At 37.2% G+C, this 26,073-nt stretch overlaps 1 protein-coding gene across 1 annotated transcript in view; it reads right to left on the bottom strand.

Annotated features, from left to right (window-relative positions):
* The window catches only part of TBC1D5 (TBC1 domain family member 5), a 544,439-nt gene that overhangs the window by 90,498 nt on the left and 427,868 nt on the right, over nt 1–26,073 (bottom strand). Inside the window, exons 15-16 of the mRNA XM_042780322.1 lie at nt 17,305–17,564; nt 12,827–12,892 (exon numbers count right to left, since the gene is read on the bottom strand). Of these exons, the coding sequence (XP_042636256.1) occupies nt 12,827–12,892; nt 17,305–17,564 (326 nt within the window). The remainder of the gene's footprint in view (nt 1–12,826; nt 12,893–17,304; nt 17,565–26,073) is intronic.

The following is a 26,073-nucleotide window of genomic DNA, read 5'->3' as shown; positions in this document are numbered from 1 at the left end:
TGTTTTGATTTGCATCTCTCTAATAGCTAATGATTGTGAGCATTTCTTCATATGTTTGTTGGCCGCTTGAATATCCTCCTTGGTGAAGTATCTATTCATGTCTTCTGCACATTTTTTAATTGGATTGTTTGTCACTGACATAATTTTTGAGATACATATATTTTGAGATGGATTTTTCCAGAAACAGAAAATAGCTGATGGTCAGCCCTCTTATATTCAAATACAAGTGTTCCTGGCTGCACAGTAAAGGCCAAGTTTCACTGAAGGCAGGGACTCTGGTCATTATCAGCTTTGCCTGTTGGGAGAAGCTAGCATAGGGGTCTGGTAAGTTGTGGGGCTACAATAAAGATCTGCTGATGCTGAGTCAGAATCAACTTAATGATAACTGGGTTTTTGTTATTTTTTTAAATTGCATATTCATGTTCAATTTTCAATAGCCTAAGAGAACTGGAAGGAGCTCTGGTAGCTTAGTGCATAATGCATTTGACTGCTAACCACAAGGCTGACAGTTCAAATCCACCAGCCACTCCTTGGAAGGAAGGTTGGGCAATCTACTTCCATAGAGATACCACCTCAAAAACCAAAGGAGAGGTCTTTGTGAGTCGGACCCAACCCGACGGCAGTGTGTTGTAGTGTGTTGTTGTAAGAGAACTGGATAAGCCAGAGCTGTACAAAAGAAATATAATATGAGCCATGAGTTCTGCTGGCATAGTGGGTAAAGACATATGGCTACTACCCTTTCAGTTCAAACCCACCAGCTGTTCCATGGGAGGAAGATGAGGCAATCTACTTCTGTAAAGATTTACAGCCTTGGAAACCCAAAGGGGGATGCTATGAGTTGGAATTGACTTGATGGCAGTGGGTTTGGTTTGGTTTTGGTATATAATTTCAATTTTCTAGTCTCTACAATTTACAGTAAGAAAGATAATATTAACTTTAAATATTTATTTTATTTAATCCAATATATTCAAAATACTACCATAAAGTATATTATCATTATAACATGTAGTTACTATTAAAAAAAATGAGATATTTTTTATTTTTTCATAACCAGGTATTTCAAATTCCAGCGCATATTTTATATTCACAGTACCCAGGTCAAGTGGTCAATAGCCACATGTGGTTAGGGGACGACACATTGTATAGCACAGGTATAAATCACTGAACAGTTTAAATTCCCCAACTTTTTTTTTCAACACATAGGTTATTACATTTAAGTAATTATCTATCAACACAATGAAGTAATGATGTGCCTAACAGAAATGTTTAGAATACCTGCTTTAATAAATTAACTTATTAATTATTTGTTGTGAACACACAGTTTAGAAAGAATCTGAAAGCAATTTGTTCCCTTGAGGCAAACACCCACAGGTTTCTTCTGCAGCTAATATTCTGCAAAGCAAACAATTTTTTTCAGTGATGTTACTAAAGTCAATTACAGTTCAACTATTCTCCCAATTACCAAATTCTAAATTAGTGGTAGCATTAATGAAGTACTCGGCCCCTCTCTCACATTAATAATAATAATAATAATAATAATAATAATAAAATAATAATAATAATGTGTATAAAATACATTCCTCCTCAATTACAGAAATTAGCTTACTAACATCTTTGTGTCCTTTGGGAATCCAAACATTTAGACCGCTGTCTAATGGAGGCACCAGCACGTATTCCCAAAGGGGATGACAGAGCATTTCCTCTGGAGACCTGTAACAGCAGCCCAGACACCTGTCCACTCCCCTGGGAGGTTTTAGTAGTCTTGCCATGAGAAGGAATGAGGGACTAAAAGACTTCCCTGCTTTTTCATATCTGGGCCACATAAAACATGACAACATTTGTATGGCACACTAGGGTAAATGAAGAGACATTCCACCACCCAGGTCTCCCCTGCAGCCTGGAGTTGAAACCTTTCCCTCCATGGGACAAGACCTTGGGCAAGGCAGGTCTCTTCAGCTGGGGGCAATTTCCACAGAGGAACTCAAGAAAGCCATCAACAACTAATACTCCCAGCAGCTGGGCAATGAGTGCCTCAGTGCTGAAGGGGTGATCTGGACAGTTCTAATGGCAATACATTTAAGGATGTGCCTCTGGAAATAGGCTTTAAATTTTAGTGCACCAGAAGAAACTTTTAATGTGTTTCAAGCAGTCACAACCTTAAAAAGAGTTCTAGAGCTTCAGAACCACTATGCAGTATGTGGGTTACTAGCTAACTGAGAGTACTGACCCTTCAACTCCGGGCTGCAGGCAAGGCCTGGGTGGTGAAATGTCTTTTCCTTTACCCTAGTGTGCCATGTGTTCCATGTCACTGGTGGTTATTTGTTAAGAGCCCAAATTGACTGACTGAACTTCACGAAGGGAAGGTATCAACAAGGAGCCCTGACCACAGAGAGGCTAGGAAGAAGGGAAATGGGAAGAAGAAATAATATTTATTAAAACCTCCTACTATTCCCCATAGGAGCTCTGGTAGCATAGTGCCTAAGGCACTTGACTGCTAATCAGAAGGCTGGCAGTTCAAACCCACCAGTCACTCCTCAGAAGGAAGGTTAGGGAATCTACTTCCGTAGTGATACTGCCTCGGAAATCCAAGGAGGGGTCACTATGAGTCGGGGCCGACTCCACGGCACATAACAGCAACAACAACTATACCCCATAGGTAATATGTTCATGGCTTTTCTCTCATTAAATTCTATGGGAAGTACGAACAGGGGTGCATTCCTGAATGAGTCGACAGAACCCCAATAAACCTAAGACCAGCTGATGGGGGTGAAGACTGGACATCCAAAGGGAAAATGATCAAGAGGCTAGGAAGTCTGGTAGCGTAGTGTCTAAGGTACTTGACTGCTAACCAGAAGGCTGGTGGTTCAAACCCACCAGCCACTCCTCGGAAGGAAGGTTGGGCAACCTACTTCCATAGTGATACTGCCTCGGAAACCCAAGGAGGGGTCACTATGAGTTGGGTCTGACTTGATGGCACATAACAACAACAGGGAGTCTGGGGGGCCTTGGTGGGGAGGCATAGGCCAGAAGAGGAGAAAGAGTAAAAGCCTGGGACCCCCAGTGCTGTGGCCACAGAGAAGGAAACACTTTGACTCTATTCAGTGACCCAAATGGTAAGAGAAAACAGGAAGCGTCTGGTAACCTGTTACATGACTGACTGCAGTGACAGACGGCAAGAGGGCTGGTGTTTGCTCATTAAAGGCATGCAAACATCACCCGTGGTGTCAGGAGAGAAAGCGACTGGAAGCAGGCAGTACCCCTGAAACACATCTGCTCTAGCTTAACCGTGGAAGTCAAATACTGTTGGGTCTGGTGCTTGCATGCAGACATATGATTTTAGAACACCAGAGATATTTATTAAGAAAAGATCAAAGTCTTGAGGGAGTGCCTTCATAATTTGATTCTGAAAACCAGAAAGGTATTTGAGGAGAACACACAGTGGTTCTACCATCAACAGCATTCCCTGAGAAAGCAGTATATCCTAGAGCCCTTACTAGGAGCCAGGTACTGTGGTAACTTCTTACAATAACCCTCAGAGCAGCCGTATAGTCGGCTTGTATAGTCTCTTTACAGATAAGAGGTCAAGTAACCTCCCCAGGTCACTCAGCTAGGCAGTGATGGAGCCAAGATTAAACTCAGGCTCTACACTGGAGTCCGTGCTCGGCAGAGCTGCAACACACCCTGCATCCTAAAAAGTCTATGACAAGTGGGTTGTAGTAAATGTAATGTAAAATCAGATTAAATGAAAATCGAAGGAGACCTTTTAAAAGTAAAGTGCAAATTCTGACCCTGTTCTCAGTCCAAAAACAACTCATTTATTCAATATTTTTGGTAACAGCTGTTACACAAAAATCCATTAGATTTCTAATTGATGCTTTCTGAAATTCATTTTACATGATCATGTATTTATTTATCTTTTTAAAGTAATTATACTGAACATAATGAACTATTTGTTGTTTCAGGACTATCACTTCTCAACAAAAAACACCAGTGACCATAATACTGTACAAGGACCATTTTTTTCTTTTTTGCCATCAAGTTGATTCTGACTTATAGTGATCCTATAAAAAAGCCAAACTCACTGCCATTGAGTTGAATTTGACTCACAGCGACCCCCATTGGGTTTCCAAGGCTATAAATCCACAGAAGTAGATCGCTCCATCTTCCTTCTGTGCAGCAGCTGGTGCGTTTCAACTGCTGACCTTCTAGGTAGCAGACAACTGAGTAAAACTACCCCACAGGGTTTTCTAGGCTGTACTCCTTACAGAAGCAGACTTTCATATCTTTCTCCCATGGAGCAGCTGGTGAGTTTGAACTGCCATCCTTTTGGTGAGCAGCCAAGTGCTTAATCACTGTGCCATGACGGCTCCTTACTCTTGTGCACAGGAGCTGTCACTGCATTCCGTCATTACTATGTTCTACCCTTGATAACTTGACCTTCCTCTTTATTTCTGGGTAAAGGCTGCCATTTTCATCTCCTACGGTTGATTGTTCTAATTAAATGTATACCTTCCTGGTATTATTGTCCACCTTATAGTCTTATCGTTTGTCTGAAAGTTGAGCCACAAGGTGAGTTCAGTTCCAGGCCTGAAGGATGTCCAAGGGCCATAGTCTTGGGAGTTTGTTTATCAGTCTCTATCACATCAATAAGCCTAGTCTTTTTAATTATTTTGAGTTTAGTTCCACATTTTTCTTCCATTCTATCTGGGAGTCTGTATTGTGATCCCTTTTAGAGTGATCAACAGTGGTAGCCAGGCGCCATCTATCTGGTTCTTGTCTCAGGACCGTGGAGGCTTGGGTTCACATTCTCCATTAGTCTTTTGGACTAATTGTTTCCTTGCATCTTTGATTCTCCTCAATCTTCTTTGCACCAGATGGGGAGAGACCAATAGCTGCACGTTAGATGGCCACTCACAAGTTTTTAAGATCTAGTCCCTACTCACCAAAGTAGGATGTAGAACACTGTCTTTGTGGATTGTATCATGTCAATTGTGAATAATGCTGCAATGAACATGTATGTACATATGTTCATGTCATGGCTCTTATTTCTCTAGGATATGTACCTAGTTGTGGGATTCCTGGATCATATGCTATTTCTATTTCCAACTTCTTAAGGAAGCACCATATCGATTTCCACAGTGGTTGTACCATTTGACAGTCCCACCAGCAGTGTATGACAATTCCAGTCTCTCCATACCTTTGCCAATATAGGTTGTTTTCTGTTTTTTTTTTTTTTTTTAAAACTTTGCTATTAATGCTGGGGTAAGAGGCTATTTCATTGTTGTTTTGATCTGAATCTTTCCAATGGCCAATGATTGTGGGAATTTCTTCACGTGTTTGTTAGCTGCCTGAATGTGTTCTTTCGTGAAGTGGCTGTTCATGTCCTCTGCCCAATTTTTAATTGGATTGTCTTTTTTGTTGTTGTTGTATTAAAGTTTTCTATAAAATGTATTTACCAGTACCTTGTTTGATATGTCATGGCCAAATATTTTTTCCAAGTCTTTAGGTTCTCTTCTTACTCTTTTGGTGAAGTCTTTTGATGCGCATAAATGTTTAATTTTTAGGAAGTCTCAGTTGTCTAATTTGTCTTCTACTGTTTGTGTGTTTTTAGTTATGTTTGAAAGTGTATTTTTGCCATGGATTAGGGTGCCTGAATTTGCCCCTATGTTTTCTTTGATCATCTTTATAGTTTTAGGTTTTACATTTAGGTCTTCAATCCAACTTGAGTTAATTTTGTATATGGTAAGAGTTAGACCCTGTTTCATATTTCTGCAAATGGATATCCACTTTTGTCAGTACCATTTGTTAAAAAGATGATCTCTTCCCCATTTAATGGGTTTGGGCCCTTTATCAAAGATCAGCTAGCTGTCCATAAGTGGATGGATTTATTCCTGGGTTCTCAACTCTGTTCCATTGGTCTATGTCTGTCATCATACCAATACCAGGCTGTTTTGATACTCTGGCTGTATAGTAAGTTTGAGATCGGAGAGTGAGAGTCCTCCTATTTTGGTCTTCTTTAATAGTGCTTTGCTTATCAGGAGCCTCTTTCCTTTCCATATAAAGTTGGTGATTAGTTTTTCCACCTCTTTAAAGAATGATGATGGAATCTAGATTGGGATTATATTGTATCTGCAGATTGTTTTGGTAGCACTGACATTTTCATAGTGTTAAGTCTTCCTATCCATAAGCATGGTATATTCTTCAATTTATGTAGGTCTATTTTGGTTTCCTGTAGTAATGTTTTGTAGTTTTCTTTGTATAAGTCTTTGTGTCTTTGATTAGACTTATTCCTAAGTACTTCATCTTTGAGTGGTTATTGTAAGTGGTATTATTTTACTGATGTTCTTTTCAGAGTTCTCTTTGTTAGGGCACAGGAATTTTTTTTGCATGTTGATCTTGTACCCTTCCACTTTGTTGGATCCTTCCATTAGTTCCAAGCAGTTTTTCTGTTGAGTCTTTAGGATGTTTTATGTATCGGATTATATCATCTGCAAATAATTTTACTTCTTCTTTGCCAATCTGGATACCTTTTATTTCCCTTTCTTGCCTTACTGCTCTGGCTAGAATTCTAATAAATATTGAATAGGACTGGTGAAAAGGGCATCCTTGTCTGGTTGCCTCTCACAAGGGGAATGTCTTCAGTTTCTCACTGTTAATAATAATTTTGGCCATCAGTTTTGTGTATATGCCTTCAATTGTATTGAGGAACTTCCCTTCTATTTCTTTTTGCTGCATGTTTTTATCACAAATAGGTGTTGGATTTTGCCTAATGCCTTTTCTGCATCGTTTGTAATGATTCTGTGGTTCTTTTCCTTTGTTTTATTTATGTGGTGGATTACATTTATTGTTTTTCTAAGACAGTAATCACACTTGGTCATGATGTATTTTTTTTTGACATGTTGCTGGATTCTATTGGCTAGGATTTTGTTTAGAATTTGTGCATTAATGTTCATGAAGGGCATTTTTCTATAATTTTCTTGTTTTAGTGATATCTTTGCCTGGTTTTGGTATCGGGGTTATGCTTGCTTCAAAGAATAATTTTGGTAGTATTCCATCCTTTTCTGTGTTGTCAAACAGTTCTAGTAGAATTAGCTCTTCTCTGAATGCGTGGTGTAATTCTCAAGTGAAGCCATCTGGGCCAGGTCAATTTCGTTGGGATATTTTTTTTATGTCCTGTTCATTTTTTTTGTGTGTGATAAGTACATTCAAAATTTCTACCTCTAATTGTGTTTAGGTAGGAAGTGTGTTTCTAGAAATACTCATTTTTTCTAGGTTTTAAAAATGTTGGACTACAGTTCTTTACAGTATTCTGTTATTATCTTTTTCATTTTAGTAGGTTCTTTTGTAACATTGCCTATTTCATTTCGTATTCATTTTATTTGCATGTTGTCTTCTTTTCCTTTGTTAAATTTGCCAATGGTTTGTCAATTTGATTAATCCTTTCAAAGAATCAATTTTAGCTTTGTTGACTTTTTCTATTGTTTTCGTTTCATTTATTTCTGCTTGAATCTTTATTATTTCCTTTCTTCTGGTGACTGTAGCCTCTTTTTTTCTTTTTGCTATTCTTTTTCTAATTGTTGGAGTTGATGGGTTAAGGTATTGATTTTGGTTCTTCTCTTGTGATGTGTGTTTATTGCTGTAAACTGACATCTGAATATTGCTTTTGCGGTCTTCCAAAGATTTTGGTATGTTGTATTTTTGTTCCCATTTTATTCAAGTAATTTAAAAATTTTTCATTATTTCTTTCATTACCCACTGGTTTTTAAGCAGGGTGTTAATTCAATTTCCATGTATTTGATTTTTTTTCCCTTAATCTTCCTGTTGTTGATTTCTAATTTTATAACATTGTGATCTGAGAAGCTGCTCAGTAGTATTTCAATGTTTTTAAATTTATTGAGGCTTGCTTTGTGGCCTAAGATAGGTCTAATTCTGGCAAAAGTTTCATGTGCACTGGAAAAAAATGTAGATTGTGTTATTGTCAGTGGAGTGTTTGGTATACATCTATAAATTCTAGTTGGTTGACTATGTTGTTTAGATCTTCTGAATAATTGTTCAGTCTCTTTCTAGTTGTCTTTCCTTCATCAAAAGTGTTATATTAAAGTCTCCTACTACTATCGTGGAGTTGTCTGTTTCTCTTTTCAATTCTGTTAAAGTTTGCTCTACGTATTTTGGGGCCCTTTCATTGTGTGTGTAGTTATTCATTATGGTTATGTCCCCTTGTTGTATTGACCCTTTAATCATTATATAATGTCCTTCCTTGTCTCTTTCGGCAGTTTTTGCCTCAAAGTCTGTTTTATCAAATATCAATATTGCCACTCCTTCTCTTTTTTCGTTGTCATTTACTTATGTTTTTTCATCCTTTGATTTTGATTTTTGTCTTTGGTCTAAGGCGTGTCTCTTTTAGACCAGCATATTAATGGGTCATGCTTTCTCATCCATTCTGCTACTCTCTGTCTCTTGACTGGTACATTTAATCCATTTACATTCAGTGCAATTATTGATATATATGAATTTACTGCTGTCATTTTGCAGTTTCTTTCTTTCTTTTTTTTGTGTGTGGTATTGTTTTATAGTTGTTTTATGGTTTCTTTGTTCCATATATTTTTCTGTGCTGAGTTCATTTTGTTAATGGATTTTCTTATCATTTCCTTCATTGTTGTTGTTTTAGTGTTTACTGAGACTTTATGATTTTCTTCTTTTTCATTCTGGTGAGAAGTTTTATTAATTTTCTTTCGAAGTTACCCTGCAATTTATTATTATTTTCCAAAGTTTGAAATAGTCCACTCTATCTTGATATTATCTTGATTTTCTCTTCTTTTGCAAGTTCTGTAACTACATCATTTATTCTCTTGTTTTGCTTTTTAGTAATCTTCATTTATAAGTTGACATCTCTGGTTTCCTATTTTCAGTCGTGTAGGTTTTTTTTCATTTTTGATACTTGTAAATCTAGGTTGATTTCCAGGTGATGCTGTTGTGTGTCTTAATTTCCAGTTGTTGTCTGCCATTGTGGTTCTCTGTTCAAAGGGCTCTCTTTAGCATTTCTTGTAAGGCTGGTCTGTTATTTACAAATTCCCTTAATTTCTACTTATCTGGGAATATCTTTATCCTTTCTTTTGAAGCTCTGGGTTCCAGGATTGCATCCATATTTGTTTCACTTGATTTCTCAAGTCTTTGCTGTACAGGATCTGGATAGTGTATCTGCCTAGTTTGTCATCTTGGATTCTCTCTCTCTTTTTCCCTCTTTATTCTTTAAAAAAACTCCCTCATGAATTTTATACAATGATATATTGTGTATGTGTATAATGTCTACATATATTCATATATATAATATAAATTCAAACATATATACAGAGAGAGAGACGTAAAACAAACTCATTGCAGTCAAATCTATTCAACTCATAGTGACCCCTCCCCCTTGTGTTTCCGAGGTGCTACCTCTACAGAGATAGATTGCCCAGTCTTCTGAGGAGTGGCTGGTGGGTTTGAACTGCCAGCCTTCTGGTTAGCAGTCAAATGCCTTAGGCACTACACCACCAGAGCTCCTACATATATGTATAAGTTTTTTTTTTAATGGTCCATTAGATGATAATACTTATGTATATTTACTTCTTTCAAAGAAATTCTCTTTAGGTATAATGTGTGTGTCCATGTACACACATTTCCAATCTTTTAATTTGTGAATAATTCCTAAATATCTCTTGAAAAAGGTTTCTGGAGGTAGGTGTGCATTATCCAAAAATAATTTCAAAGAAATACACTGAGTTAAGTATTCGTAAAAGAAATTCTACTGGGGTGGGAGGGGAAGGGAGAGAACACTGGAAAAATAAATCACTTAAAATGAAATAAAAACAGAGTAAAGAAAATTATGCTGTGGTATATTTTTTTGTGATTGTAACCTACACCAGGAGTTACAAAACAGAAAATCATTTATTGATCTAAATAAACTGTGGAATCTCTTTTTATATCAGATTTTGTTTTTGCTTTTTAAATTAAAAGCCATATAATTACTAATGTGCTAAAAGGTGAAGATACAGATGTGAAATTTCATGGAAAAAAATACTATATATAATCAAATAATCCTCAAAAGTATTGATTTTTATTTGCTACGGGATAAACTTCCATTACTTTGATAAAAGACATTTGTTGTTGTTGTTATTATTTGCCATCGAGTCGGCCCTGACTCATAGCGACCCCTCCTTGGGTTTCCAAGGCAGTATCACTACGGAAGTAGGAATGCCCAACCTTTCTTCCGACATTTAGGAAAGTCTAGTTTTATTTTCCTGCAATTAAAAGTATATCTATTCTTGAAACATTATACAGTAGACTATAGTAGGTTTGGCCCCTGTGATGGAATTTTCTGATTTCTATTATTACTGATTCAGTTAAGCACAAATTTTAGTGTTTTTCATTGGGGGGGGCACCATTATCTATTTTGGTTCATTTTCACTTCATTGCACATCTTGATACTCCTCAGGAAGTTTGTTGAGGAAAACAAAGACTTTTCTTCTCATCAGTGTAGGAGTCATCTTACTGTCTCTTCATGGTTGTCACAGCTGCCATCACAAATTCAAAGTTATTTATTTGAGACTCATGTCTCATAAAACAGCTGGAGCTTTCCTTTCCAGATTGATATAATTTCTGTCAGAGACTGGAAACCAGGAAGAGTTCTGAACAGGATATCTAGAAAAAGAGCTGGTTCCAGACAGTGTGGGCTTGATTGGATCATCTAAAGCACAGGTTAATGTCCAAGCTATAGTGGAACCAATGAGAGCAGAGCTTGGCACTGAGTAAAACCAAAAATTCACTGTCATCGAGTTGATTCTGACTCATAGCAACCCCCTCTGTGTTTCTGAGGTGATAAATCTTTGTGGGAGTAGATTGCCCAGTCTTCCTTCCACGGAGTGGCTGGTGGGTTTGAACTGCCAGCCTTCTAGTTAGCAGTAAAAATGCCTTAGGCACTATGCCACCAGAGTTCATTAAATACATATTGATAACTGAATGCAATGCATCCATTTTAATGCACAATATACAATATACAAAGTATATACACAAAATGATATAATCTCCCTCTTCATGTTCTGTTAAAAAAAGTTAACATTGCTCATATGGTTCTCATCTTCATGAAAGCGTAGATTAAGCAATAGCACAGAAGAAGAAGTCAAAATAAGCAAGTTAGCCTTCAAGTTTCTCTTTCAGAGGTGGCAAAGATCTGCTCTGCAGTAATTAGCTTTGGAATAACAGAACCCTCAGTAAAACGTTGGCAAAAGGGTTCAGAAGTTAATTTAAGTCCTGTGAATCCTCATCATATCAGATGACAATATCAATCTTCATGTACATACAATAATTAACAATGCTAAACAGAAATTATCTGGACATTTTATATTATATATTACCCATGCTACTGTACCCCTTTATTATGGGGCATACAGCAAAGAGTAGATCTAACAGATACCAAGAAGAGTCAACTGCTCCTCACAGAACCCTTGAGCTAGAAAAGTCGTTAAAGGTCATCTGGTTCAATTACCAGAACACAGCTAGACACTGTACCTGTGAAACACAGAACTAGTTACAGAAGTAAGACCACAGTCTGTTGCCACAGGGTTGCGTTTTTTTTTTTTTTTTTTTTTTAAGTAAGCCAATACATCAATCATCTCCTAATCACAGCTCCTTCTTTTCTGTTAATTTATAAAAAAGCAGGGATACTATGAAGACATGTAATGATTACAACAGTATTTTAATCTTAATAGAATGACTATATTATGTGGCCACTTTAAGGAAAACACGATATGAATTTTAGTTCATAATCTATCTTCCAGTCTGAATTAGAATTGAAGATTCTTAAAATTAGAAGGCATTTCACAGATCATTTTAATCTAGGCTTCCACTTATATAAAAATCTTGTCAATGGTATATTTCGTCTCACAGAGGATATAACGAAAGACTAAATGTAACAACTTTAAATAAATATTTTAAAATTCTACAAGAGCAGCTGAATGTAAATTACTTTGTTTCTATGTCTTAAACTATTTTTTTCTATATTATGGACAAAATGATATGGTATTAAAATGTTCTATTTATATTTTAAGGTGCTCTGGTAGCATAGTGCCTAAGGCACATACATGACTGCTAACCAGAAGGCTGGCGGTTCAAACCCACCAGCCACTCCTCGGAAGGAAAATAGGGCAATCTACTTCCGTAGATTGATACTGCCTCGGAAACCCAAGGAGGGGTTGCTATGAGTCGGGTCCGACTCGACGGCACATAACAACAACAACATTTACATTTTAAGTCATTGACAGTTACTGGATATGGAGATTGGTCACACCACACTTTAATTCTGTTAGAGTAATTCCTAATACTACACCTGTACTTAAAACCTTATTTCAAAATCAGGTTGTAATTCTTTTAGGTAAAACATAGTAAGTACCTCTGGCTAATCATAGCATATGGATGTCTAATCTCCGAACAAATTTGTCAAATACTATCACAGAGCACCTGTGCAACAAAAAGAACACTTTGATGTGAGCTGGCACACAAAGTGTAGTATTAAAATAACCAGAAAATACAGGGTGAATCATGTATTGCGAGGAAAGAGGCTGGTACACACTTAATAGAAAAACCTACATCACAACTTGATTCCACATCACCAACCTATGACGCGAGGGGACTTTTGTTTTAAACAACAGTGCCGCTGTGTGGCTATACAATGGTAGTGAACTGATTAACAGTATGAATGGAGGTGGGCAAAGAGAAAAATGGGGTTTGGAAAAAGGTAATGATAATACTGCAGGCAAAAAGAACCACTATGTTGCCATGGTAACTGTACCTTGGGGGTCAGTTAGAGTCTGGACAGGAACAGAAACCTGAGCATCGCTTCCTGTAACTACATCGCCTAGATTTCATAAGAAAAAATAATTAGATTTCATTAAAAAGAAATAATCAACTTTACTTTTCTTTCATACTTAATATTGTAATACTTTTATCAGTCTAATGACTAAAAATGCAACAGAAAATACAGTACAAGCCTAGAAAAATACAAAATATTTTAAAAGGAAATATTTTTAAAAAAGTGTTTCCTAGAAAGCTTTTGCTTTTTTCTTTGACAAGAAAAAAAAAAACAAGCTTCTGCTAGTCTAAAGGAAACTTGAACAATCAAAAGATTTTGCTGAGCTGATTCAATGATGCTACAAATATTAGAGTATCTTTATATTTCCTTTCTGAAAAAGAATCGTTCTTTCTGAAAAAGATTTTTGTTCAAAAGTGATGTCATTTATTAAGAAATAGGCATGCTTTTGAAATTGATATCCTCTTCAATCAGATAAAATTTATTAACAAAGCTTGAAGCCAACTTCGTCAGTGATAAGATAAAGACCTAAATAAACCTACATTTCAAGGGAAAAGTTCTAATTTCAAATTAAGTAATGAAAAGATTTCATAAGTTACCACATGTACTTACAAATGTCAACATCTAAAAATAAACCTGTGAACTACATACCCTTTAAACTTGATATAGTTATTATAGGCAAGATTTCATTTACAAATTTGGCTTGTAGTAAATGCTTAAAATAAAGAAGCATTCAAATTCAAAAGGAAATTAAAACTACGGACAAAGGAAATGGCAGGAAAAAGAGAGGGCATTTCAAGGGCACAGGAAAGGAAGCTCAATAGGCAATCCTGTGAACTCCGGGTATACTAACACTTAGAGAGAAGAATTTTTGGTTTTTTGCTTTCCTTCCTGGATGACAAAGTTCAAAACTGAGCACACTTACTGTCGATATAATAATCCTCTGGATATACCATCATCTGAAAGCCTATGCTATTTTGAGATTAACAAGCTAAAAAGAAAAAAAAAAAAACCTGCCTTGAAAGGCACCACACCTTCCACGTATGATAATGAATGTATGATTAATAGACTTGCATCCCCTCTAGCTTTTATATAATACAGAGGGAAAAAAAAAAAAATTTTGAATTAAATAACATATCCTTGGTGCCCTGACCACTTGCTACAATTATGATTTTCAGCATGGCCAGCTCATCTGGAAATTGTTCGGTTGTAATTATATCTTTCCTATCAATTAACAGTGTGTGCATATATATTCTTCTGTAATGGAAATAAATCTATAAATAGGTATCTACTCCAAACATGTGATAAACAGCTTTTAACAGAAATAGTTAGGTCCTAAATTTTCATAATACATCTAGCTCACAATTCACTGATAGAAAGTGTGCCTACATTCTGTGTACTGGCTGGAGAGTTTCAATTCTAATGCCTGCCAACCATCTTATTCTGTTGCTTCTCTATCACCTATTAGTTTATATTTAGAGACTCAAAGCCCATCTTAACATTAAATACCTCCAAGAAAATCTCATGGGTGAGTATCTGTGCTGCCCCCTCCTCCTCCACTACTCCATGCCAACACATATACAAACCACAGAACGATTTCAAGCAACACATACATGAACTTGGATTTTCCGAGTAACTGTTTCCCAAGTAAAGCACCAATAAAAGAGAGTTAAGTGAACTATGAAAACTTTATGCACTTTTCCTCCTCACAAACAAACGTTTTTCAAAACAACTTTCTAGTACAGTAAAAAGGCTATTATATTTTTCTTTTCTCAGAGGCACTAAGTAGATGACTGCTCTGAGGTAGTTAGATGTCATATCCCATCACAAGTCTGACAGGCTAAAGATTGCATTTGTTTGTTTCTGGGACCAGGTGTCATGCTTGCAGATTTGCTTGTGTGGAGGCAGAGTGTAAATACAAGCATAAAGAACCAAAGTTGGAGAATTATTTTTCTTCGCAAATTAACAAATACATCTTTCACCAAAAGAGCCATAGATTTTTAGATCTGAGAGGCTTCACAGTTCAAGCCTTGTTTCAGGGTCAGGAAAAGAAGGTTGGAGTGGTTGAGGGTTTTGCTGAGGGTCCCACAGTGATTGGATGGAGGGAGAGCATCAAGCCACACTAGCGTCTATTTCTACGAACCCTTCCCTTTGCTTTGTATTCTTTTTTATTCAAACCTTTCTGCAGGGACATTAGCAGGAATATTCATCTTTGAATATGGAGGTAGACAAGCTTTTTTGGTAGACTGACATGAGAGGTAAGAACCAGAAATAAAATATACAGAAGAGTTGCCAAACAAGGCCACTTTCTTTTAGCACTGGGATCAGTTACAAAATGCCCTAGTGATACTCATGTTCCAAATACTTTGCTTAAGTGCTCTGTTGTCTCCTTGTAACTAGGGACTTGGTTTTCATCAATTGTTCCATCTTCATGCACTTCCTTTCTCACTTACTGTGATATTAATACTTGACATTTCCTTAGAGACACAACTTTATATTTCTGTAGTCATTTGGCTTGGTTCCTCAGAAAATTTAAGCTACAGCATCAAGAGATTCTCTGACTCATTTGCCTGCCATCAGTTAGAATTACTACTGACTACAGCTTGTTATCAAAGCAATATTGAAATCACATTTGTTTAGAACAATAAAACAGTACAATTAAGAAATACATAAAATAACATTCATTTTCATTCTGGAAGTGGGCATGCCTCCTGGCATTAAAATACATTTACAACATGTTAATGATCTGAAGTTTCCTTTTCTTTAAATCATGTGTGTCAGCTCTACATTATGAGGGAAAGGATGTAATTTAAACAAGCAAGATATTCTTATGTAAGGTAAATTAAATATTCTAATACAATTTAAAGTCTAATTATGTAGTTTAATATTTATATCGGCAAAAAATATAGAAAAGAGAGAAAACATGATATAATCAATGAAGGAACACACATATACATGTATTCACCATTGGAAAATATTCATTATTTTGTATCATTGGAAAATAAAGTCCATATAATTTAAGTGCACCATCTTAAATGCCAATTCTTTAAAATTTTAATAATTTTGGATGCAGTATCTTCTTAAACAGAGTATATGGAACATCTTCTTATTGACTAAATATTACTAGTGCTATTACTGACACCAGTTACTGAACACTGCTTAACACAGGGATCCCATTAAGATATGAATGAGATGTCAGAATGTTTGCCCCAATACCAAATGGTCCCAGACTGAATGCTCTGTGAGGTCTTAGAACCGCTTTTTGTAGATTATATTACTATTTCTTCTGTAGTATATAGAGAGCACAGTTCCACCATTAAAAACAAATGGTGTTTTTAATAGCTGTAATAAACAAATAGCTATTTCTAATCTGCTGTGAATAGGGGGAGCTGTAATACACTGTTTCTTATAAAATAAGTGAACAATCAGAGTACAAAAGTTCTGAGTAAGAACCTGAAGAGCTTTCTTATTTATTTATTTTTTTAAATTGTGATTTGGGTGAAAGTTTACAGAGCAAATTCGCTTTCCATACATGAAGAGCTTTCTTATTAGTGAAGTACATGAGGGAAGTGAAGCGCTAGAAAGAGCCTTGAAAGAGAAATGAGCTTCCCGAAATTGGTAGCAGGAGTGCCAGCAATAAATTACGATTTTGAGAACAGTACTTATTCTCAGACAGTGAGAGACAGGGACTGACGAGCTCTCAGTTTTCCAGAGCTCTAACCTTCTATAAGGAGCTCTGGTAGTGCAGTACCTAAGGCACTTGACTGCTAACCAGAAGGCTGGCGGTTCAAATCCACCAGCCAATCCTCAGAAGGAAGGTTGGGCAATCTACTTTCATAGTGATACCACCTCAGAAACTCAAGGAGGGCTCGCTATGAGTCGGATCTGATTCGATGGCATATAACAACAACAACAACCTTCTATGGTTGTAACTTTTGGTGGATGAACTCACTTATTTTGGCTGCTCAAGATTTTGTTTAGCTTTTTACCCCATTAAGGTTCTAGTTTGTATTCCTCAGAGGTGAAGCAGCTGGGTCAGCCACTGCAAGGCTGAAGGTATGCTTCTTCCAAGCCACTGCACTATAGGGGTGAATGCTATGACTAGTGATGCCCATGGTATTGGGACTGCCCACTTCAGTTTCTAGTCAGAAGTATTATTACACAAAGTCAGTAGAGTACGCAGTCAACTGATCTCAAGTTCTGAGTTCTGATAGCTTGTGATACTACTTTATATGGGTACACACTGGAGGTAAATGTGTTTATATACTAGGATATAAATGTTAGAAAAAAAAAGTAACAAATTATTTTATTAAGTATTCTTAATTAAGAAAAACACAATATCTGATATTTCAAATAAAAAAGAATAAAGATACAACATTTCATTTACTAAGTTTAGCATTAATTTCCACTTTTGAGAGGCTGGAGGGTTTTCTTTGGATTTACTAGTACTTTTTCCTTACCTTTGTTCAATTGCACTGGCATGCTTTCTGACTTCATCAGCCTCTGCTGCTGCTGCTGCTGCTGCTGCAGATGATGCCTTGGGGCCTCTGCTGAGGTCCTGGTGGGAAGCCCAGCTGTGGAGGAGCTGCTGCTATTGCCCCCAAGTACCGGGCCACCCGCACTGCCTGGGGCCATTGCTGGGGAAATCAACTTCCTTCCAAAATTAATCAGGCTGTTAGAGACCTTATTTATATTCAGGGGAGCGCCTTTGGCGTTGGTCCTGGAACATAAGACAGAAATTAAAATGGAGCGATATTACATAAATTAGAAGACACTCCTATTTCACATACTTCATTGGTATAAACACATAGCTTACTTGCTTTGAAAAAGGCTATTTACCAGGTCTGTAACAGTTACATACAGGGAGAAGGAAACTTATTGCTTTCCCTTATTTAAAACTATTCTTAAAAATGTGGCCTATGGAAAACAGTCTTCTTCTTTTTCATTCATTCCATGACTCTATCTACAGTTGTTGTTTTTTGGCTGTTTTTGGAGTCCCTCTCCAACTCATGGGGGCCCCTGCGCAATGGAAGGAAGCACTGCCTGTTTCCGCACCATCCCTATGATCACGTTGTGGCTGAGGCTGCTGTGAGCCACAGGATTTCCAGAAAAGGTAAGCCGGCCTTTCTTTCTACTCTTTGGCTAGAAGTTTAGTATCACAGCAATACATGTGCCTCCATTGACAGATGGGTGGTGGTTGCAAATGAAGTGTATTGACCCAGAATCAAACCTGGGTCTCCTGCATAGAAGGCAAGAATTCTCCCACTGAACCACCAATGCCTTCTATCTACTGCAGTCTGTCTTTTCCCCTGTCATAGTGGAGAAAGAGTCTCTGCTGCTAGCCACGGCCAGTCTCTCTATTTGGCTTTGGATCCCATCTCTGATCATTGCTCCTGCTGTCCTCCTCTCCTGCACCATCATTTTCTCCTTTTTTCAACTGTATATCATTCTTATTAGGAGCTCTGGTAGCATAGTGCCTAAGGCACTTGACTGCTAACCAGAAGCCTGGCGGTTCCAACCTACCAGCCACTCCTCGGAAGGAAGATGGGGCAATCTACTTCCATAGTAGTGATACTACCTCGGAAACTCAAGGAGGGGTCGCTATGAGTCGGGTCTGACTTGATGGCACGTAACACCACAACAACATCATTCTTATTAGCACCACACACACACACAGACGCTTACATGCATGTACGTGTGTAATTATCCCTTGAACCCTCATTCCTCTCCAGTTACCATCTCATTTATTTCCCTATTTTCAGCATAATTTTTTAAGGAGATGTCTTGCTACTTTCTTTTTCCTCAATCTTTGGCCTACTAAGTATGGCTATGGCCTTTGCTTTGGAACCACTGCTCAAGGTCACCAATGACTTCTGCATTGCAGATCAAAAAGTCTATTCTTATCTTATTCCATCTTTTAGCAGCAACCAATTCCCTTAACTCCTCCCCTCCCTCTCACACACTTCCTCTCTTGGTTTCCATGGTGTGCCAGCCCATGTGCTATAAATGTACCTGGTAAATAGAAGGTATCAGGAAAATATTTGTTAAACAAATGGTTATTTTCCATATGATTCATAATCTTGTAGCATCACAGGGCAATGATCATGATGACCAGTTATGATTATACATTATAGTAGTTGTAGGAGGTAACTCAACATCACAATAACAACAAAGTTGGTGTTTTCATTGCCCAAATCATTAATAGAAACTTACTTCCTCACATTTTGCTTCCTTTCATAAAAGTGGAAACTGAAAATCAAGTTTGAGGGATCCACTTATTCTATTTTAGTTAGCTTGACTTTTACTATCATTTCCTTCTCCCAGATTTATCTGGAAGTACTTCCATAGTAATTCTCCTACCACTTATATTACAGCTGTATCCTTGGCATTGCTAGATATAGCACTAAAACAAACTAATCCATGGTACTACAATAAAAAAAGGAAGAATGCCATATCTTTTTCTTCCACAAAGTTTTTTCTAATAGTACTAATATTATAGCTTAGGTATTGGAGACTTAGATTGCTTTGGAGTAAACCCTAAAATTCAGCTTTAAAAAAAAAAACAAAAACAAAAAAACATTTATTTTTAACTCAGTGAAATGTAAAAAAAAAAAAGGGGGGGAAAACATTTTTCAAATAGTTCCTTTTGCATCATGTTTTATGTGTAAAGAACCAGCTATTTAATATTTAGGAGCTCTGGCAGTGTAGTGCCTAAGGCACTTGACTGCTAACCAGAAGCCTGGTGGTTCAAACCCATCAGCCACTCCTCGGAAGGAAGATGAGGCAATCTACTTCCTTAGTGATACTGCCTCGGAAACCCAAGGAGGGGTCGCTATGAGTCAGGGCCGACTCAACGGCACATAACAGCAACAACAACATTTAATATTTAACATCCTTCCAAATATTACTCAAAATAAAGTGTCTTAATGGAGTTAAGACATGCAGAGATTATGCACCACTTATTTTCACTTTCCAGGTGCTTTCTAATAAGCAGAGCATTCTCATTTTACAGATACTATGTGGCTACTTGGAGAAGGCATGCAATGCATGTTTATTGAGAGAAAAGGATGAATGAAATGAAAGGAATTCATGAATTCTGGATTAAGGAGGCATTCACCTCTGGCACTATATTCCACTCAGCAGCCTGCACGCACTCCCCTTTCTTGTGAATGTCAGTAGACAGATGAGTTATTGTGATACTGAAATTCTGTTACAGTTTAGTTTTGCTTGTGTGCAAGTCAAGAGTCATAATTCACAAATATGAAGAAGTTATAATGTTGTTACCCTTTTTTATAAACAAAAATGTACTAGTCAAATTCCCATATTACCAGTTGTAAAATTTATATGTTGATACAAGTACTAAGCAACTGCTAGAGTATTATCAAGAGAGTATGTTTGATGCATCTTCATTACCACTAATAACCACTAAAAACATATAGATCAAGCTTGTACCGAGCAATTTTTCATTTGAATAAGCTCTTAAAAGGGGATGAACATTGCTTTCCTTTTTTGAACATTTTTTTAAAACAATTTTCTTCTCCATCCATAACTTCTAGATGAATATTTTCTTTTCAAAAACAACTGTTCAAGGCAACTGTATGCATTTTCAGGATGTAAAGAACTGTAAACTATGTACTTCAAGGAAAGCAAGCTGTTCACTGCTTTTTTGTTTCTCTGGTATGACAATTTTTAAGCCAATGATTTCAGCAAAGTTAGCTAATTTAGATCTGAAATATTCTTGCAAATGAAACACTAAATAATTTCCAACAGTTATTATTGGCTAACCAGAAGGCTGGTGGTTCAAACCCATCAGCCACTCCTCGGAAGGAAGGTTGGGCAATCTACTTCTGTAATGATGTTGTTGTTGTTGTTGTTATGTGGCATCGAGTCAGCCCTGACTCATAGCGACCCCTCCTTGGGTTTCCGAGGCAGTATCACTACGGAAGTAGGATTGCCCAACCTTCCTTCCGAGGAGTGGCTGGTGGGTTTGAACCGCCAGCCGTCTGGTTAGCAGGCCTTGGAAACCCAAGGAGGGGTCGCTATGAGTCAGGTCTGACTCGATGGCACATAACAACAACATGCTATGTACTATTAAGTCATGAGTGCTAAATTAATGAAAATTAATGCAGTCTCAGAGATCTTATGGAAAGAAGGGATTAGACTGGACTAAGGATGGAGAGCAATGTGTAAATAAATAGTGTTGAAATAAACAGCAAGTAGAATTTGGAGTTAAGACATTGAATATCAAACCTAATGAGTAACCAATTCTGTATAATCATTTTTCATCACTATTGCCTACTGCATGTTGTTGTTAGGTGCTATCAAGTCAGTTCGGAGTGATAGCTTCCCTCCAGGCAACAGAACGAAAACTGCCCTGTCCTGTACCACCCTCACAATTGCTGTTATGCTTGAGCCCACTGTTGCAGCCACTATGTCAGTGGATCATGTTGAGGGCCTTCTTCTTTTTTCTGACCTTTTACTTCACCAAGCATGATATCATTCTCCTTATAATGTGTATAGAGTACATAAGGTCTTGTCTTTCTCACTTCTAAGGAGCATTCTGGCCGTACTTCTTCCAAGAAAGACTTGTTTGTTCTTCTAGCATTCCATGGTATATTTAATATTCCTCACCAATACCATAATTCAAATGTGTCTATTCTTCTTCAGCCTTCTTTATGCATTGTCTAGTTTTCACATGCATATAAGGATATTAAAGATATCATGGCTTGGGTTAGGAGCACTTTAGTCCTCAAAGTGACATCTTTGCTTTGTAACACTTTAAAGACGTTTTTGAAGCAGATTTTTCCAATGGAATACATTTTTGATTTCCTGGCTGCTGATTCCATGGGTGTTGATTGTGGATCCAAGGGAAATGAAATCCCTGACAACTTCAGTCTTTTCCCCAATTTATCATGATGTTGTGTACTGGTCCAGTTGTGAAGACTTTAATTGTTTTAATTGTTAAGTGTAACCCATTCTGAGGGCTGTAGTCTTTGATTTTCACCAGGAAGTGCTTCAAGTCCTCTTTACTTTCAGCAAGCAAGGTTGTGTCATCTGCATTTTGCAGGTTGTTACTGAGTCTTCCTCCAATTCTAATAATACAGTCTTCCCCATGTAGTCCAGTTTCTCAGATTATATTTACTCAGAAAACAGAATGAATAAGCATGGTGAAAGGATACAACCCTGACACAAACGTTTCCTGATTTTAAACCATGCAGTATCCTCATGTTCTGTTCAACAACTGCCTGTTGATCTATATACAGGTTCCACATAAGCACAATTAAATGCTCTGGAATTCCCATTCTTTGCAATGGTATCCATAATTTGTTATGATCCACACAGTCAAATGCCTTTACATAGTCAGAAAACAAAAAACAAAACAAAACAAAACCCTACACAGATAAACATCTTTCTGGTATTCTTTGCTTTCAGCTGAGATCCATCTGACATCACCCATGATATCCCTGGTTCCACATCCTCTTCTGAATCTGGCTTGAATTTCTGGCAGTTCCCTGTCTACATATTGCTGCAACTATTTTTGAATTATCTTCAGCAAAATTTTACTTGCATGTGATATAAATTATATTGCTTGATATTTCATCATTCTGTTGGATCACCTTTCTTTGAAATAGGCACAAATAGAAATCTCTTCTAGTTGGTTTGCCAGGTAATTGTTGTTCATATTTCTTGGCATAGACACATGATTCCTTACAGCACTGCATCTGTTTATTGAAACATCTCAATGAGTATTCCAACAATTCCTGGGGCCTTATTTTTTTGCAAATGCTTTCAGTGCAGCTTGGACTTCTATATCCTGTTATTAAAAGAGTACAATCTAGGAGGGATTGTTTTGAAATTGTGTCAAGAGCTCACTTTGGCACAATGTTATTTAGCAGGTTAAAGCATATTAACAGGATCATTTCCTAAAGTTCTAAGAACTCCTTGTACCAGAACCCAACTCTGAACTGGCTTCATTGGTAGGATCTTTTGCACAGTTTCTGAACTTTGGAAGTGGTTGACTCTTGCTGCTCTTACTTGATCTCTTGCAGTCTAGTTTTCTAATTTGCACTCTCCTGAAAGAGCTTCTCAGGTCTTTAATGCCTTCTTAATTGCCAGTGGCAATTCAATTCATTCAATTTCTGAAGCTTTTTTGAAGCTTTTAACGTTGTATCACCTCTTTAAAAATTCTCTACACCTTCTCTTCTCCTATATCCAAATCTTGTTGTTGTTGTTGTTATGTGCCGTCGAGTCGGCCCCGACTCATAGCGACCCCTCCTTGGGTTTCCGAGGCAGTATCACTAAGGAAGTAGGATTGCCCAACCTTCCTTCCGAGGAGTGGCTGGTGGGTTTGAACCGCCAGCCGTCTGGTTAGCAGGTAAGTGTCTTAGCCAAATCTTAAAGCTATCTTTATCTGTTTCCTTTCTGTTTGTATTTTTATTTTTAGGCCTGACATTAAATATTGCTATAAGTCGGGTCCAACCTGACAGCACATAACAACAACAACATTAAATATCTAAAACTAGTTTCTTTTGCTTTTTGGAATAAAAATTCACTAAGAGGTTTGTTTATATTTTTTGTCAAAGTATCTGCTTTCAATTTATTTCTTTCTGTATTCTAATTAATAGTTTTGTTATTTCTTTCCCTATGTTCTCCTGGGAGCTCTGGTGGTATAGTGCCTAAGGCATTTGACTACCAACCAGAAGGCTGGAGGTTCAAACCCACCAGCCACTCCTCGCTAGGAAGGCTGGGCAATTAACTTCTGTAGTGACACTGGCTCGGAAACCCAAGGAGGGGTTGCTGTGAGTTGTATCCACTCGACGGCAGTGGGTTTGGTTTTTTGGCTATTGTTCCCCAAGATTGAATGTTTAGGTCTTTCACTCATTCATTTTCTTCAAGCCTTCCTTTTCTTAATAAAATCTTTTAAAGCTATTCATTGCTGATTACAGCAATGACATTCAAGTATTCCCCTCCCTCCATTTTCTAAATAAAACCAAAACCAAACTCACTGCCATTGAGTTGATTCTGCCTCACAATGACTTCCTTTGGGTTTCCAAGGTGGTAAATCTTTACAAAAGTAGATTGCCCAGTCTTCCTTCCAAGGAGTAGCTGGTGTTTGAACCACCAACCTACTGGTTAGCAGTCAAATGTCTTAGGCTCTATGCCACCAGAACTCCTATTTTCTAAATAGTCTGTTGTTTACTTAGGATTTTCCCTTTGAATCAACTGTTATTTAGGTGTATTTTGTAATTTTAATTGTTTTTAAATATATTACTCCTTTTGTCTTATTGAATAAAAACAGGAAAATTGGAAAAATGGAAGTAGAGAAATTTTCTGATTTTTTCAAAAGGATTATAAAACTAAAAATGAAAAATGACATTAATCCTTTGAAAATATTATAGACCGGCAGCAATAGCTTATATAAATATTTTTACCAATTGTTTAGGAATGCATGCAGCTCATTACAAGTGGCCAGTACAGTTCACTAAACACAAGTTATACCAAGGCAACCCTATTTCCTGTCTGATAGTGTTAAGATCTGTTAGATTTCATCAAGGTATGTTAGTACCTATGGAGAAAATGGAAGATGACGCACACTTGGTTATAACTGAACAGCTGTACTCCAAGTGTATTGTTCAGTATTCTAGGACTTGTCAAGGGCTCCTAGTAATGATACGTGTTTCAGGCTTGGTTTACAGTCTTGCTCACCATTCCCTTTTTTTAGATTTTAACCTTCTGCTAATGAGCTGTGTAATCCTGGGAGAGTCATTTACCCTGTGTGGACCTAAGCTTCCTCATTCTTAAAAGAAGAGGCTGAATTACATGAATTATTTGATATTTTGAGTAGTTTTAAGTAGAATATTTTACAATTTTGTGACTTGAAGAATAGAATATGTGCTTATTGAATTTTAGACCAAAGGCTGTGGAGTCACCTAATATATGCAACCCCTCCTTGGGTTTCCGAGGTGGTATCTCTATGGAAGTAGATTGCCCAATTTTCTTTCCGAGGAGTGGCTGGTGGGTTTGAACTGCCAGCTTTCTGGTTAGCAATCAAATGCCTTAGGCACTATGCCGCCAGAGCTCCCAATAGGCTGGCATAAGAGATAAAGAGATAAAATTTAAGTATCAGCTTATGCACTCAGTTTTTTTTTTTTTTGTTTGTTTGTTTTTTTGCAATATTGAACATGAGAGAGGAAGCATGAATCATGGATTAAAATGAATTCATGTGAAAAAAAAATCAACAAACTCACATACATTAATGATTTGGTTTAGTCAACATGAACCCACAGTGGTGATGCTGAAGAAAATTACAATTCTTGGGCTGCATTAATAGTAGATTGAGTGCCCATATTAAGGGAGATAACTATAACTATAGCAGTCAGTTTGGTGATGAACTAATTTCTGGCAGGATTCAATACTGTGTCTACAAAATAAGGGAGCAACAATGAGGAGGTCTGAAAATTATGTTAGAAGAGGAATGGCTGAAGGAACTGAGAAGCACATTCTCCAATACTGGGAGGATGGCCACGAGGGAGAGCAGATCTTTTTTGATGTAGTTTTTTAAAAATGAGACAAAACAGGCTCTGTTTAAAATAATGAGTACTCTCTCCTTGAAACTGTGTAAGTAGAGATTAGAAAATCATCTTCAGGCATGGCTGACAGGTGAGGCTGGTGGTGCAGTGGCTAAGTGCTTGGCTATTAACTGAAAGGTCAGCAGTTTGGTTGGAATCCACCAGCTACTCCACGCAAGAAAGATGATGCAGTATGCTCCCATGAAGATTATAGGCTTGCAAACCCTACAGGGTAGTTCTATTCTGTCGTACAGGGTGGCTATGAAGAGGAATCTACTCGACAGCAAGCAGACAGCAACCAGAGATGTTAGTTTCACCTGTGAGGAATGCTGATCAAACCCCAAATTCAAATGTAAGGGCCTGTTTCCCAAGCCCCTTTAGTCCTACAATTACTCCTCTTCTCTCCTCTTTGTTTAGCTTCTTTCTGGGCCTTCCTCTATTCTCTTTTCTATTACAGTCTCCTTTTCTTTTATAATATTCTCACCTTTCCTACTCATATTTTTTTCCTACCCTAAAAACATATAACCTTTCTTCAAATCACTTTCTTTCTTTTTTTTTTTAATTTTATTTTGATTTGGGTGAAGATTTACAGAGTAAATTCACTTTTCATACAGCAGTTCACATATACTTTGTCTCATGCCATTGACCAAAATTTACAAT

This window comes from Orycteropus afer, unplaced genomic scaffold (genome assembly GCF_000298275.1).
Source record: "Orycteropus afer afer isolate SDZICR_OR568_19922 unplaced genomic scaffold, OryAfe1.0 scaffold00003, whole genome shotgun sequence".
Lineage (NCBI taxonomy): Eukaryota > Metazoa > Chordata > Mammalia > Tubulidentata > Orycteropodidae > Orycteropus > Orycteropus afer.
The sequence above is the reverse complement of the archived record's forward strand: the minus strand, read 5'-3'. Positions and strand labels throughout refer to the sequence as shown.